At 39.3% G+C, this 16779-nt stretch overlaps 1 protein-coding gene across 1 annotated transcript; it reads left to right on the top strand.

The window, feature by feature from the left end:
• The first annotated feature begins 3167 nt into the window (after positions 1-3167).
• LOC133017976 (zinc finger and SCAN domain-containing protein 31-like) lies at positions 3168-15944 on the top strand. Its single transcript, XM_061084251.1, has 2 exons — positions 3168-3498; positions 14688-15944. The coding sequence occupies exons 1-2, from the start codon at positions 3213-3215 to the stop codon at positions 15506-15508; spliced, it is 1107 nt and encodes a 368-aa protein (XP_060940234.1). The 5' UTR covers positions 3168-3212; the 3' UTR covers positions 15509-15944.
• Positions 15945-16779: the final 835 nt, after the last annotated feature.

Below are 16779 nucleotides of genomic sequence, written 5' to 3'. Positions count from 1 at the left end.
GAATATATGATCTCAAGAACACAGTCAGATCTTGAAAGCTGTGAAACATGGTGTGTAGCTCCTCCCAGTGTCCATTCCAAGTACCAGCATGTTCAACAAAAAAAATAGTTCAAATATATAAAAGAGGTCTCTGGGTTTGCTCTCGTCTTCCAGAACGACTACTTCCAACGCAATTTGAACTTTCTTGGTCTTTGAAAGCTTAGTGAGTTCTGTGGACAGAGGGAGGCAGATGATGAGTGTTAACGAGACACAGAACCAGGACGTGAAATATAGAGGCTTTGTAGTTATTTAGTGGAAGAGAATTAAACAGGAATCCTTGTTATTCTAGAAAATTACTCATTGGGAGCTTGTTTTCTTGTGTACACTATAAATATTCATATATGCAACCTCAAGCTGCATTGACTGTTAATACAAACTGCTGAGTGGAGACAAGCTCAGGTGAGTGTAAAGGTTGAGATCATGATGTTCTCATTTCACCTCCTTCAACACAAACACTCCCTGTCCCAGCTCGTGTCTGGTTTCTCTTTAACAACACAATGATCCTGTGAGATGAACGTCCGGTCGTCACCTTCAGATGTCGTCGCCGCAGCTGCTGGTTCCTCAGCGGGCGGCTGCACCGATGAAGGTTCCACACGGCGAGGCACGTCAGCCGGGCCGAGGTGTTCACTTCCACGAGGAGGGTGGGAGGTTCCAGCTCCTGTGGGACGACAGCGGTTGGTCAGTGGATGATCGGCAGCTCAGCAGGTAACTGTGTCTTTTTAATCTTCTTTGTTTCACAGAATTGTGTTTATCGGAAGTTTATTATATAATTTACAGGGTTAGGATTGAGACACTTGATAAATGATAATCTTATGAATTGAAAAACACACATTCGCCAAAAATGTAAATGTGTAAAAGAATTGGTTGAAATAAAACGTAACTGTTTACAAACAACAACACAGACGTGCCTCTTTCAGGTGGAGCTTCCACATCTTGATCAATCCGTCATTGGAAGCCGTCACCAACACGCAGTAATCCTCCATCATAAAACTGTCCACTGCTTTCACCCTGACACCACAACAAGGAGAGTTGGTGTAAGTTTTTAAACATTAGACATCAAATTCAATAATACATTTTACAAAAGAATGTAATTACTTGGTTTCATGAGCCTTGAACTCACACAAGCATTTCAGTTTTTCCAATTCACACAACCTCACAATCTCATTTTCTCCTGCGACGGCCAGGAGGGAGTTCTGAAAAACAAACACAATAAAACATCCATGTTATCTTACATGTGGTATATTGTTAATCTACTATACCAGGGCTCATAAAACAATCACCACAACCACAACTGTCTCTACATCACTAAGAGAAGCCACAGTTTGTGTAAGTATTCACAGAACTTACATTTAAGAACTTAACAGATGAGATTCTCTTGGGGTTCATGATTGTTCCCTTCACCGACACCGTCTCCAGGTCGTAGATGTTCACCTCGTCATCTACCACCACCTCATATTTATCTCCATCTGGAGACCACCTGACAATGTGTGCAGCTGTTAAAAGTGACCAGAGAAAACAAATGAGTCCAGGATCAATTCAAACTTACAAATATCTCAGTTCATTAAAACACACAAAGACACTTACTCTGTTTTATGTTTTTGATGAAGGTCAACATCACGTGACGCACGCAGGAAGTGAAGCGTTTAGTGACGCGTGAGTGACATGCGCAAAACTCATGTCACTCTTCAAAACGCATGTGCTCGGGCCGTTCAGTGCTGCTTTTCAGTCCTAGAAGTTGTTGTTTTTGGATTTACTGTCGGAGTCTGTTTAATTTAATTATTGAGTATTTTTACTTCACTTACTTAGTACTTTTACATGTAATGGAATATAACTTTACTGTCTTGGTAATTTTACTTCAGTGAATGATACGAATTATTCTTCCACCATTGCTTAAGTTTATTTCGTTGCTTATACTTTAGTACTTGTTTAACAGAGTATTTCTACTGGGCAGTATTTATACTTTGGTTTCGTCTTTGTAACCCATATTAATATCTCCCATATTATAAAAGTAATAATATAGATATACTTGAAATATATAAATATGCATTGCAATGTATACTAAATAAATAAATAGTCCAGATTAAATATCAATCATTAAATAGTTACAATATAGATAAATGTGATATAAATAAATATAAAAATGTATTGTAAATGTATAGATAGATAAATAGTCCATTAAATTAATAAATACGTAAAACTGGTTAAAGTCAGTTAAAACCCATGTTAAAGATAATTTAATGGAGAAATATTAAAAGTCTTCTGAGCAGAAATGCTTTCCCTTTAAGACAGGTGAGAGTGCTTTCCCCTTTAAGAGATTTTCCCTCTGTGGAGGTGACAGGAAGGGGAGGCACATAATAGAGTATAAAAGGGAAGTGAGGGAGGAGACTCGAGAGAAGCAAAAGGACAAACAAAAGGAAAGAGGAGAGCGAAGATGTTTGGCTGCTAAAAAACCATGTGTTACAAATATATGTTAAGACTTAAAAGCAATACCCAGAGTTTGTTGAAAAGTGCTTTACATGCTTGAAGAGGTTCCACGATCAGGGAACCTGTGAGGAGACACGTGTGTGTGTTGGAGGATACACACATGCAACCGAGACAAGATGGCGAGCGAGAAGATCGGCGGACTCCGGTCGTAAGGGCTGAATCAACCATCCCTTCCCACCTGGACTGGACTTCTGCCACTGCCCGGATTGGACTTTACTCACTGCCAGAGTGGTAGGAGTATCAACATTTTCTTTTTTTTGAATTGAACTAATTAAGGATTTCGAACGGAACTTTATTGTGAAAAGACTATCACAACAAACAAGAGAATACAGGGAAGAAGAGTGAAGAGCTCCACTCGTCTAACCCCTCCTTTATTGTTTGAATTATGTGTGTATATGTTTATTAAGTTTATAATGTGTATGATATATACTTTATTTAGTTATTATGTTATTTGTTAAGTGTGTTTAGTAAAGTGCCGGCTTTGAATTTAAAGTACCTGATCTCTGACTTATTATTTATGCTTTCACCCCACTCCTTAAAACCCAGAACCTAGAACTAGTCCAGTATTTGGCCCATTAGAGGTAAATGCTACATCTTCGTTCTCGAGTCCAGCAGGGGTCGCTGCAGGCTCAGAGCTCGGAGTCTCTGTTTCCTGTCTTTGTCCCCTCAGAGACTCAGAGAGGAGCAACATGGCCGCCATGCAGCTGCTGCGGGTGTTGGTACATGAGCGGATCCGCGCTGCCGCTGAAGACTTCCTGCTGCAGGTGGAGGAAGGAGGAGGAAAGGCTCGAGTCCCGGAGCTGAGAGCGATGCTCACCGAGCGGCTCGCGGCGGCGGGAGAGCAGATCCTCGCGGGGCTTGAGGAAACCTTGTTAGAGTCCGAGGAGCGAGTGGAGCGGACCGAGCTGGAGATCTGCCGCCAGAGGAGGCTGCTCGATGCCGTGATGCAGCCCGAAGTCCGGCTGCACAGAGCAGGTCAGTCCCGGGAGCAGGGGGGGGGAGTCATGTTGTGGAGGGCCGGACCAACAGGCTGAACTCAATTCTACTCATATTCATTTGATAAGCTTCTACTGGTAAGAGTAAACGTTATGATTACGTCATTACGGTAAGCGTGCTGCGTCACATCCTGTTTTTCGCTGCCGCTGGTCGCTCTCTGAACTAGCTCCTCTGCTAACAGCTGTTTCTCTGCATCACTCCGGCTACAATCACCGGTCTGTAGTTAAACAGCCACACATCCCAGCCCCTCCTCTCTGGTGCTCAGTGACTCTGTGTTCTGTGTGAGCTCAGCCTCGTAGTCTAACAGGCTGATACAGCAGCGATGGCTTCTCTCTCTCTCTGAGTACTCGAAGTTAGAGGAAGAACATCCGGTTTTCAAAATAAACTGTTGACATGGAGCATATACAAAATGCATAATTGAAAGTAAAATGTATTGGATTATATTCAGAAGAAGTATATATCGTCTTACCTGTGTCATTTTTATGAATAGCAGTTTTACTGTATCAAATGAGAGATTTTACAAAATTAAAGTCACACATGTTCTGCTTCAAGTAGCTAATTTCTCGATATTTCAAAGTACTATAAAAACAGTTTGCTCAATAATTCCAGAGAGACACTTATATGCCTTTGTCCAGGACCTCTCTGACTACCCACACACTGAATATCAGACATTGCGAACATCAGACAATGCGAACTCGCATTGTCTTAGTCATCATATATGCGACAAAGTAGAAAAAGTTTTCAGTGCTGACCTTCGACTCGTCCGACAACTTTTGCAAACTTTGCAACTTCATTTTCGAATTTCTTTTCTGGTGAGAAACTTTGTCAGCGCATCCACATTCCAGAATGCCAGCAAGACGAGGGTAAGTACGCAACGATTTAATTGAAAATTGGCAGAGGGACACAGATACGTCTAAACTATAGCTGGGCTCAGCGCTGTCCCCGGGACTTAAATGAGCGGAGGAGAGATAGACAGCCTAACTTCACAACAGCCTTGCTTGCGTTTCATCATATCGTACATCATATCATCATCAACCAGTTGTCTAGGACATTACATCTTCCCTCTTGACAATCAACATTCATGTACAAACCGTAATACCACAGTACAAATACTTTTGTACATCCTTATTCTTTTCTTAGTACAAAGTAACGCCAACTTTTCAAATGTTCTGTTTATTTAAAAACAGTTTGTCAGGACAAGACTTGCTTGCTTACAAGGGACATTTTATTTTGTAATTTTGCTACACTTTCACTGGGGTATTATAAAAAGGTTTGGTGAATTCACTTTAAAATAATTAATGTTAAGGACCAATATCGCCACGAGCATGAACTTAAATGTGTATTTATTTTACAATCAGTAGACCCCAAATATATTCCGATGAGTCTTTATGTTTTTTATGTTTTGCAACTGTAATTATTTGTAACTTGTCAAAGTTTGTCTACATGTCCTTTACAAATTAAAAAAATATATATAAATGACCCAAAAATTTAACTTATTTCAATTTAAGTCCAGAAGAGTTTCCATTACGGCAGAGGCTATTGTGTTGGTCATCGAATGCTGTGCAAGTACTATGACATTGCAACCGGACAAGGGAAAGAGGACTCAATAGGGCTTCCGATTTTGCATCGCTGGTTGAGTCATGTGATGAAAAATGCAAAGGACCTATGCTGAAAACAGTGAGTGATTGCTGTATATGCTGAACGTTTTCTAACATCATAACATGGGAAATCTCTGTAAAACTTATTTTACAAGCTTTGTCCTTGCAGTGCCTCCCAACATTACCACCTGGCAATGCATGTGTTTGGCCTCATGTCCCAGGCTACAACACTAAAAGACATGGATGAAGTTGTCATCAGTGCTGCCATGGTGTTTTCCAGTTCCCACAATGAGCGGAATGTTGAAAAACACTTCCAAAATCTCCAGAGGCTGTTGTTAAAAGCAGGAAATACTGGCATTGATGACACAAACATTGTGGAGCAAGACTTTGTGGTATGTGATCATTGTCTCAATTGCCACCCGTTTTATAGCAATGATGTGGGACCAACACCGTTCCAACATCATTTTGAGGAAGTCATTCAGAGGGCAGAGCTTGAGAAAGATGGGGATCCGAATGTCTATTTCAGCCCAACATTCATCCCAACATTGCTGAAATACTTCCTTCCTCAGGCTGCTCTTTGGTCTGGCTTACTCCTGGGTTAGTCCTCTTCTATGGCATGTGCTTTGATACATGTTTGTTTTAATAGCTTATTCAGTAAATAAATTAAAATTGCATTATCTTTTGGCAGATGACCTTGGACGCCACGGAACGGGTCCTGTGTATGACAGGCTTACTCAGAAGTTCAAAATAACTGCCCGTAAACCCACACAGGTACTATAACACAAAAGATCTGTTAGAAAAATTGAAAAACATTGCATTATTCAATCCTGGATATTACAGATTTGAATGCAAATAAGGTGAATGAAGCAATTTTTATGTTATATACAGACTGTACATGTTGAACTCCAGAATTACACCAAAGACAACAAAACACAAGGAATAATAGAGAAAAGCCAGTGGGACCTCAAAAAGATCCGCTTTCAACTGAGACGGCTAACCAGACTGGACGATCTTGTACATACAAGCTCACACTGAACGCCCTTCCAGGGGAATACAGTGACTCCATGAAGAAGAAGGTAAACAATTGAAGCTCTGATATAAAAACTATACATGAAACTCCTGGGATTGTTGGCTTTTTTTCTTATTAAATAAGTCAAGTGAAATGTACTTCAGCAGTGCAGTAGCTGAACTATTAAAATTGATTTGCTCTGTTTGATCAACTGTAGACACACCGTGTGGATATGGAGCGATGGAAACAACGACATCAGAAGAGGCGAGCAGTTTGTGTCCCCTCTAACAAAGAATTTTGTTTTCAAACAGCAGAAGAAAAAGGTAAACATTTTGTAGAGCTATCCATTATCATTCCATATGTTTAAATAGCTTAAAAATGTAATCGATAAAAAGTTTGTGTCATACAGAATCTTTTTGTGTTTCTCAGACAACACAGAAAACACACAGATTGTCAACAAGCAATCAGTGTCATGCTCCATCACAGGTAATCAATTGTGACAAAGTTACACAAGGACAGGAAGCTAATCAAAAGCATTAATGTACAACAGCTGTAAATCAAAAGCTTATTGTTGCATTTTGTGCTTTAAACACTTCCGTGACTTAGTGAATTGCCATGACATGCAATTACCGAAACGTATTTCACCATGTTGGTGGTATGAAAGTTTATAATGAAAAGCTTCCAATCATATCTAACAATTTCTATTCTAGAAACCAACAGACAAGGTCACTACCCAAATCCAATCAGACATGACAGGCCATCATGAGGAGGATACAAAGGGAAGTATTGTTCAAAGTCCAGTGGATGCTCCATCTCAGGTGAACTTAGTGTTCAAGTGTTATCAATACATCCAATGCAATCAATGTATCTGGGATGTAAATTGTACATTTCATTCAGTGCATGTATTCATACAGGATGTGTTTAACTTATCATCTGTAAATTATTTATTTATCTACTCCAGCAAATAACTTGTATTATTGTTATGACCCTAAGCCCAAGGAATTGTGGAAAAGAAGTGACACAGAAGTGGTTGTGTCTGTGGTCCCCTCTCAAATCAGAGGGAACAGCTTCGTAATCCACCACAATGAGCTGCGGACACTTAGACCTCACCAGTGGCTTACAGGCGAGGTATGTAGTCCTATTAATATAAAAAAACAAATTACCATAAAAAACAAAACAAAATGACCCAAATAAATCTCTCCACGTTACATTAATCTAATACCTATGTCATGCTGCTGACTATTATGTGGGTGTTTAAATATATCCCCAGTTAAAACATTTTCCATAATAATGTACTAATGTGTGAATTTGTGATTCTAAATGTCAAGCATGTGATTGCAAAGTATTATGTAGACCTGTTTATTATGTAAGTCTTTTTAAAAAACAGTCACACATTAATTGTCATAATTATAAATCAATTTATGATGTTTGATTGACTGTCTGTCTGTATCTCAACAATCTCTTAAGGTCATTGAGTGTCTTTTGCATCACTTTTCCAATGAGCTCCATTTGGGGAGAATGATTTATATTCTAAATCATTACACGGCTGGTGTGATCCTCTTTGGGAAGAGAGAACAGATCAGGAGGAACACTGTGTCTAAGGTGACTTGTTTTTCTTTTGGGGATACATCCAGAGGTTTAATAACTTTCATTTGTTAGCTGATGTTTGTGTGACTTTGTGTACAGTATGATAAAGCAGATACAATTCAACAGATCTATTGTTACTATAGGATATTTACAAAAACTTCAATATAAAATGTTTTTATCAGGTTGTTTATTTTTGGATGTGTTAAAGATCAACTTTGACAACTATAAAGCAATTGTGTCTTTTGTGAACATAAACAATTCCCACTGGAAGCTTCTGGTTAGAAGTGATTATATTTATTGTTATCTTGATTGTCTTTCATTTTCTTCTGGATGTTGTGAATAATCTTTGAATGATATTTAATGTGTTTCCAGAACATCAATGCAGCAGAAAAAAACGTGTATTTGGTTGACCCCAGCACGCAGGTCCACAAAGCTGACAGACTCGGACCATGCTGCAAAAAGATTATGGTACTTCCGCAATTTCAACCATTTAGCCTATATAAATTATGTAAATTTATGTCACAATTCTGGTACAGGTCGTAAAAGGAACGTTATCAAGGAGGCAATGGTCAGAAACAGGCTTACAGTATGAAGCAACATCCGTTTCTGATGAGAGCGTAACAGCTGGCTCACCAGTACATTCAAAATAATAACAGGCACGTGTTTAGCTATGCCAGCAAAAGCTTTGTTTTAAATTCATCTTGTCCAACATTAGAAATCAGAATGTGTTATATTGGTGTCTTAGCAGTTAAGTCCATTTTCAAACTCATGTGTAATCACTGATGCTGAGTGAACAGAAGACATTCCTACTGAAAGCAAGGTTTGAGAGCAAAAACCAGTGCTTATTATTTATTGCGGATATTTGAGGTTTCTTGGAAAGTTTAGAAAAAGTCTTTCACGGTATGAGTTTAACAATGGTCTGTATCGTGTCACCTTCAATTTATCATGTCCCTGTTACTGAGTAAGAGGCAGGAGGCTGAAGAAGCCTGTTAGGAGTTTAATTATCATTGCAAAAACAAAAAAACCCACTACAGCCAACAAGGCTTTCTAACTAAGTTACGAGGCAACCTTCAATCTATTATGTAGAAATAAAGAAATGAAAAGAGAAAAGAGCTAAGTGATGCCTTTGTCTGGTACTCCCATGAAAGAAGATACAAGATTCAGCAAACAAAACAGTAATGGGGCTTATACATATGTTAGGAAACAGGTGAAGTCAATTATTAGACAAGGAAGTTATGGTTCAAAGTTTATAAATACCTCCCAAGCTGCTACCAGCTGCAGGATTAGTACCTTGGAGAGCGCTGCAGTGTGCTCCTCACAGACTTTAACACTAACTTCATGGCTTGGGAGGGATCTTTAGGAACCATCAATTGGATAGCAGTTGCATTGGCAAAAAAACTCTGAGTTGCAACTTTAAGGAGATACCATTTGGTGTTATGTTGTAACGAGGCAGGGAGGGAGGGAGGGAGAGAGAGAGAGGATTTTTCTTATATTGTACATACATTGTATGTGTATGTTTGTACATATAGTAAATTAATACTTTCATAAATTATTGTCACACAGTGAATACTTCAAACTGAGGAGGGCCTGCCACAGCAAGACTGACTGGGTGGACATCAAATTCAAAGGAGGTGTTCTGCAACACCCACTGCAGCAGGATGTAGATAGCTGTGGGGTACTTGTAATCATGGTAAGATGAATATTTATTGAAATGTTAAGATTTTCCAAAAGAACTGTATAAATTTTGCATTTAAGGTTTTAATCTGTTTTACACTATTTCCAACCGCCACATTTGGCAGACTTTGAAAATTATCCAAAGTACATAACTTATTGTGTCATTGTTTAGATGGCAAACGCAGTCATGGAGGTCTTTCCGAAAATACCAAACATTGCATTTGGTACAACAGAGATGGTACATCAGCGTAAAAAGTACGCTCTGCAAATACTTAAAGCCTCAGGTGGGTGAGGAGTGTTTTTAGTCATATTGTGATATTGTAGTACTCAACGTCTAAAATGTGTATTTGTATTTTAGTGTTTGACATAGATAACAACTGTGCCATGTGCTCAGTGACAAAACCACCAGGTCCGGGGCCTTCCTTCACTGACTGGGTATGTTTTTTTTTTTTTACTCTTGTCATTGTTTGTTTGTGCATTTTGTACATTAAGAGATGACAGGAAACGAGGGTAAAGAAAGATGGGGAATTACATGATACAAAGGTATCTGGCCGAAGTCATTCTCATAGATTTCATAAAAAGGTGGCTAAGTCAGCCTTGTATTTCACATTTATAATTTTCTGTTAGACAGTATGTGAATGCATTTCAACACACAAATCCCATCAAATCCCTATTAATCTAAATTCCCTGTTGTAATCACACAACAATTTTGGTGTAAAGATATATAAAAATGTCCGTTCATTTCATTTCTGTTAACAAATGGACACAAACCAAAACGTTTGGGTGATTGTTATTCTTCATTGTCCATCACGGTCTCTCCAAAATGTTGCTCTTTGCTATTATCAGCAGCATGCTACATCCAATTCAATTCAAGCGTTTATTGTCATTGAACAGCTGTACAACGAAACTTAAGTGCAACTCCTCTCAGTAGTACAAAGAGACAATAACAGTTAACTAATTAAAATAACAATGAAGAAATATGAGCATGACAACAGCAATGTAGCATTTGGTTAAAGCATGGTAAAGCTCATAAACATGAATAAATCCTGCTAGTGTGGTGAAACATTTGAAATGATTACTAAGCAATGAACCTCTGTCTGTATTAAAGTTGGGAAATTTGAATTTTTACAGATTCAGTGTGACAGATGTAGCCGGTGGTTTCATGCCCAGTTCCTCCAAATGGACACAGCCCAGCTTCAAAATGCGCAAACCGCTGACTGGAATTGCTGTCTGTGTCAAAAATAATTCCACAATCAGTATGTGCTATGTAATTTTTTTTTTATATGTGACACTGTTTTCTTCGTCTGTGTATGAAAGGGTCGCCTAAAGCACATATTTTGCCTTTCATAGTATTACCAGCTGCAAAAGCAACACTGGTATTGTTTTCACTTTGTGAGTCTGTGTGCAAGTCCCCAGGTGTTTATATTACTATCGCTCTGTGGACAGATTTTCTCATCCCGATAGCAACCGTGAACGATGCAGTCACAAAACTTTACAGGTGTTTATTTTATATCGAAGTGAAGGCCGCGTTTGAAGATGGGTGTGGCCCAACAATGGCACCTGAATTACGAGGTTAAAAGGAAGGGGTTGATCAGGGGTCTCATTTATAAAAGAGTGCGTGGGTTTCATACTAAAAGTGTACGTACGTACAAAATCCGGAAATGGCGTACGCAAAAGATAATTCAGATTTATAAAACCGTGCGCAAGCTCACCTGAACGCAATGTTCGCTTTAAAAATAACAGTCCACCTGGAAACGTTCGTACGTGGATCTGCCTCCAAATCCGCCCTCCACACGCCCACTTTCCACCATAAATGGTCAATACAAAGCACGGCTTGAATATTAAATAATGCTGCTGACCAATGGGTTTCCACCGTGAGTCCTGACGGAGTCGCCACATCAAGCAATGTGAAGAGGAAGTGAAACTTTCTGACACTGACAGCGAGGTGTTTGTTAGTGAGGTGGAGGTGAAGAGCGACGTTATGGGACAGCAGTGATGTCACTAATAAAGAAAATACACAGATACTCTGCTGCTGCTGCTGTGGATATTACACTGTGTGAGATCAGAGATCGCTGAACCCTCGCTTCCTCCTCGTTCTTCCAGTCACATGCACACATCGAGCAGTTCCCCGCACCGGTGTCACGGCAGTATTTATTTATTTAAAGCATCGGACCGATTCCCTCACATCAGTGGATCCTCACCTCCTCTGGGATATTATTTGGAAAGTTTCCTCATTTCTTATAAGTAATCTCCAGTGCGCTCTCTGGCTCAGTCCCGTTCACTGCAGCGATCTGATGATACACGCACAGTGTTAGAAGATATTATTAAAACCTATTAATGACTCGGCACCGTAACTCTGCCGTTAAATCGAATCTGAACCTTATTTGCTTAAAGTTGTTTTATATTTTTTTTAATTAAAAGGCTCGTGTGGAGCAGATACGTCGCGCGAGAAAAACTGTTGGTTTTAATGTAAATTATGAATTGGATCAATAATCTGCTGCAGTTCACCACCTCACGTCTGTGTCGCCGTTTTCCCGTCTCCCCAAAACGCTCGTAAGGGTGGGTCTAAGTTTGCGTAGAAATACGCACATTTTCCCGTCAAGTTTGTTTTTATAAATCCCAACGTTGGCGTGAGAAGTGGCGTACGCACGTTTCAGGCCTGTTTTGTGCGTACGCAACGGTTATAAATGAGGCCCCTGGACTTTACGCCCCTTAACCAATTTAGCGTCATGGCTGTTTAGGTTTTCTAATTTTGTTTTCGTTATAATATCACAGGGGAGTGATGTTTTGTGTTTTTACATAAAGGTTTTAGGTTCCCATTTTAGTCATAGGAGTGGGAATAGAAGCATATCAGTCTCACTCTGGAATTATTGAGCAAACTGTTTTTATAGTACTTTGAAATATCCAGAAATGACCCGATTTGATTGGACACATGTTGGACTTTACTTTAAAAATCTCTAAATCTATACAGTAAAAATGTTTGATATTCAGTATGTGGGTAGTCAGAGAGGTCCTGAACACAGTCATATCAGTCTCACTCTGGAATTATTGGGCAAAGTCTTTTTATAGTGCTTTGAAATATCCAGAAATTATGTATTCCACAGGGGAAATGTTGGACTTTACTTTGAAAAATCTCTTTATCTATACAGTAAAAATGTCTGATTCAGTGTGTGGGTAGTCAGAGAGATCCTGAACACAGTCATATCAGTCTCACTCTGGAATTATTGAGCAAACTGTTTTTATAGTACTTTGAAATATCCAGAAATTATCATTACACAGTAGAAATGTTGCACTTTACTTTGAAAAATATCTTAATCTGTACAGTAAAAATGTCTGATATTCAGTGTGTGGGTAGCCTGAGAGGTCCTGAACACAGGCATATCAGTGTCTCTCTGGAATTATTGAGCAAACTGTTTTTATAGTACTTTGAAATATCCAGAAATTATGTATTCCACAGTGGAAATGTTGGACTTTACTTTGAAATATCTCTTAATCTGTAGAGTAAAAATGTCTGATATTCAGCGTGTGGGTAGCCTGAGAGGTCCTGAACACAGGCATGTCAGTCTCACTCTGGAATTATTGGGCAAAGTCTTTTTATAGTAGTAGTATAGTACGAAATATCCAGAAATTACCTACTTGAAGCTACAAATGTGTGACTTTTATTTAGTAAAATCTCTTCATTGATACAGTAAAAATGCTATTCATAGAAAAGACACAGGTAAGACGATATATATTTCTTCTGAATATAATCCAATACATTTTACTTTCAATTATGCATTTTTTATAGGCTCCATGTAAACAGTTTATTTTGAAAACCGGATGTAGGCCCACATGTGTTCTTCCTCTAACTTCGAGTACTCAGCTGCCGTCCTGGTCTGGGCATTTTGGATGCGTTTACCATAAATGTCAGTATATGAGTGCAGTAGAATTTCTGTGTCAGCTGATTTGACACAGAGACACGAGTGTCGGCTGGCTTGACCGCAGTGGGACCAGTTAATGAACTAGTCTCAGATTACAACATAGATTTATTGCCCCTAACTGAGACGTGGCTGCATCCTGATGAATATATCAGTCTTAATTAATCTACTCTCCCCAGTCATATAAATTCCCACGTTCCCAGAGAATTCGGCGGAGGAGGTGGAGTTGCTGCTATTTTTAACTGAAGTCTATCTATAAATCCTAAACCTAAACTCGGCTACAACTCATTTGAATGTCTTGTTCTTATTCTTCCACACCAATCCAAGAAACACCAACAGCCAATCATACTTGCTGTACTTTACCGTGCTCCTGGGGCTTATACTGAATTTTTAACAGAACTCCCTGAGTTTGTCAAACCTAGTCTTAAAGACCGATAGCATTATTATTGTTGGTGACCTTAATATTCATGTTGACAATAATAAAGATAGCCTTAGCTTAGGGCATTGCAATTTATCAAATTTTAATCGTGATTTAGATTTTTGGGTCAAACGATCTCCAAACTAATATAATCGAGTTGAAACTATTTTCTGAAATTGCATGCGCAATTCAGTCCTTCCCCCAAAGCATTCAACATGGCCCTGCTGACTGGCTCTCACTCTCAAGCAGCTGTAAAGTGAAGGAGACGAGTTGTGTGTGTGTGGTGACCGGCGGTATTTAAAAACCAGTGCGGGTGGAAAATGTCAGAGGGAGGGCAGCCCCGTTTGATCAACAAAAAGGGAAGAAAAACTTCCCTTGTATGGAAACACTTCGGATTCAAAGAATCCGACGAGGAGCAGAACCACACAATGTAGCGGCCGCGCTCCTCCATTCTCAAGCACAAAGCCGCCTGGCTGCTCACACCGGACCCGCATTTCTCTGCTTGTTGTTGTATGTAAAAGTAATCGTTTGAATAATCGTGATTTCAATATTGTCCAAAATAAAAGTGATTATGATTTATTTCCATAATCGAGGAGGAACCGCTCACAGGCTTACGTTAGCTAGCATCAGCTCGAGCAGCGGAGTTAATACGCCACTTCCTGTCTCTGTCTGCTGCACCCGGCTGCTCCACCTCTCACCTGAATAATGAGGAGGATTTGTTGCTGTTGTGAACGAGTCTGTGCAGAAAACCTGCTGCTGTGTATGAAAAACTGTTTTACCAGAAACCAAGAATTCTGCTTCCTTTACCAGCTGGGACGTTACACCAACTGTAAACAACCTCAACATCTCTACTTCCTGAATGCGATCGTTCAAAAATCTCAACAGACGACATTAAACGACACAACAAAAGTTTTTCAAAATACTTCAGGAAACTCTGAAATGATAAACGTGTGTTTGTGTTTCAGTGTGTCCTGCAGACGTCCAGCAACTGATGGTGATTAAAGAAGAGGTTCCCTCTGAGGAGCAGCAGTGGAGCCCCCTTGTGGACCAGGAGGACCCACAGCCCCCCCACATTAAAGAGGAACAGGAGGATCCGTGGACCAATCAGGATGGACAGCAGCTTCAAGGACTGGAGGAGGCTGATATCAAGTTCACATTGACTCCTGTCGCTGTGAAGAGTGAAGAAGATGAAGAGAAACTTAAATCGTCAAAGCTTCATCCGAGTGAGACGAAGGAGAACAGAGCGGACTGTGGAGGACCAGAACCAGCCAGGAACTCAGGTCCTGATGGACGTTTACAACCAGGTCCTGAGGACAAGACTGACTCTTCTGAGACTGAAGTCAGTAAGGATGAAAATGAAATGTTTAGTTGCTCTGAGTGTGGTAAAAGATTTTACCTTAGGTGCCGTCTAAATAGACATATGAGGAGTCATACAGGAGAGAAACCTTTTAGTTGCTCTGAGTGTGGTAAAAGATTTTCTGATATCGGCTGTCTGAATAGACATATGAGGATTCATACTGGAGAGAAACCGTTTAGTTGCCCTGAGTGTGGTAAAAGATTTAACCAACGGTCAAATTTAAATAGACATGTGAGGAGTCATACAGAAGAGAAACAGTTTAGTTGCCCTGAGTGTGTTAAAATATTTAACAAAAGGTCACATTTTAATAGACATGTGAGGATTCATACAGAAGAGAAACAGTTTAGTTGCCCTGAGTGTGGTAAAAGATTTAACAAAAGGTCAAATTTAATTCGACATATGAGGAGTCACAGGAGAGAAAAAGTTTAGTTGATCTCAGTGTGGTTAATGATTTAAGATTCAGTCCTATTGTATGAGACATGTGAGGATTCATAAAGGAGAGAAGTGAATCAGTTGCAACCTTTGCAACCAAAAAATTATTAGGATATATCAGCAGTTTTCATATTATACATTTTCATAGTTCACTGTTTTAAGTAGACTATTAACAGTTTTTTGTCCCTAGAAAATATAACTCATTGAATAACACAAGATTTGTGTTTAAATATCTTTTTCCTACTGATTTCAAATAATTTATCTATTTTTCACAATGTCCTTCATGTCATTTTAAGGTTCAAGATTGTTCCTTGCACAGTATGAATGTGTACTTAACTAGTTCATATGAGTAAATATGTTTGTTTTAAGACAATGGTTTCTTGGTTCTTGAGATTCAATGACAGTGTGTGTTCTCCTTTATGTATTGAATGTGTTTCCAGAATAAAGGTCTAATAAAAAGATAATGGCGTACTCGCCCTCCTCTTTGTTTCTGTACGAACCGAGGCTGCACTGGCTACAGTTGAATTGTCTCATCACGAGACAAATTAATCAGCTTCTCACAGTCAGACATGTTTGTTAGAAGTGAAGTCGGAACTGGGCAATTTCAGGTCAGAATATCTGACATACAAGTCGTCTGGAAAGCAGCATTACATTCACACACACGGACAGTGAAGCAGCAATGGCGGAGCAGCCCTAGTTGACATGAATGACAAATGTCAAACAGCAGGATTGTTAAATTCAGAGACAGCTGTGATGTCCCCAATCTGTACAATTTAAGATAATTATTTTATATGCTTGTTCTTGTACTGGGATGATTTGGTTCCGTCGGTCAATCTGTGTGATAATTGAATCAGTAGATCACAGATATATATAAAGCAACAGATCATAGGGCAGTGATTCAAAACAAACACATTTAATCTAATGAGCAATTAGCAGGCAAGGATTGACATCACGTGACGGACGCAGGAAGTGAAGCGTGAGTGGCATGTGCAAAACGCATGTGCTAGGGCCCGTTCAGTGCTGCTTTGCAGTCCTAGAGATTGTAGAAAATATAATTTTAATGTTTGTTTTGTTTTCATCTCAATTTGAAGTTGATCTGATGCAAAAGTTTGAAATAAGAATTTACTTGGTGTTGTCTAGTGTGTTTTGTTAGGCACAGCTTCAAGAAGAGTAAAGCTCAGCACAGTGTTCCTTTTCCAGTGCCTTTTTTGATGAAACATATTATTTTCCAGACATCTATGAAAAGAAACTGAGCAGTGGTGTTGTCT

The sequence above is a fragment of the Limanda limanda genome, chromosome 13 (assembly GCF_963576545.1).
Source record: "Limanda limanda chromosome 13, fLimLim1.1, whole genome shotgun sequence".
NCBI classification, from domain to species: domain Eukaryota; kingdom Metazoa; phylum Chordata; class Actinopteri; order Pleuronectiformes; family Pleuronectidae; genus Limanda; species Limanda limanda.
The sequence above is the reverse complement of the archived record's forward strand: the minus strand, read 5'-3'. Positions and strand labels throughout refer to the sequence as shown.

Coding starts and splice junctions, on each gene's coding strand:
- LOC133017976 (XM_061084251.1), top strand. CDS start 3,213: ATGGCCGCCATGCAGCTGCTGCGGGTGTTGGTACATGAGCGGATCCGC. Junction 3,499..14,687: donor AGTCCGGCTGCACAGAGCAG/GTCAGTCCCGGG, acceptor TTTGTGTTTCAG/TGTGTCCTGCAGACGTCCAG.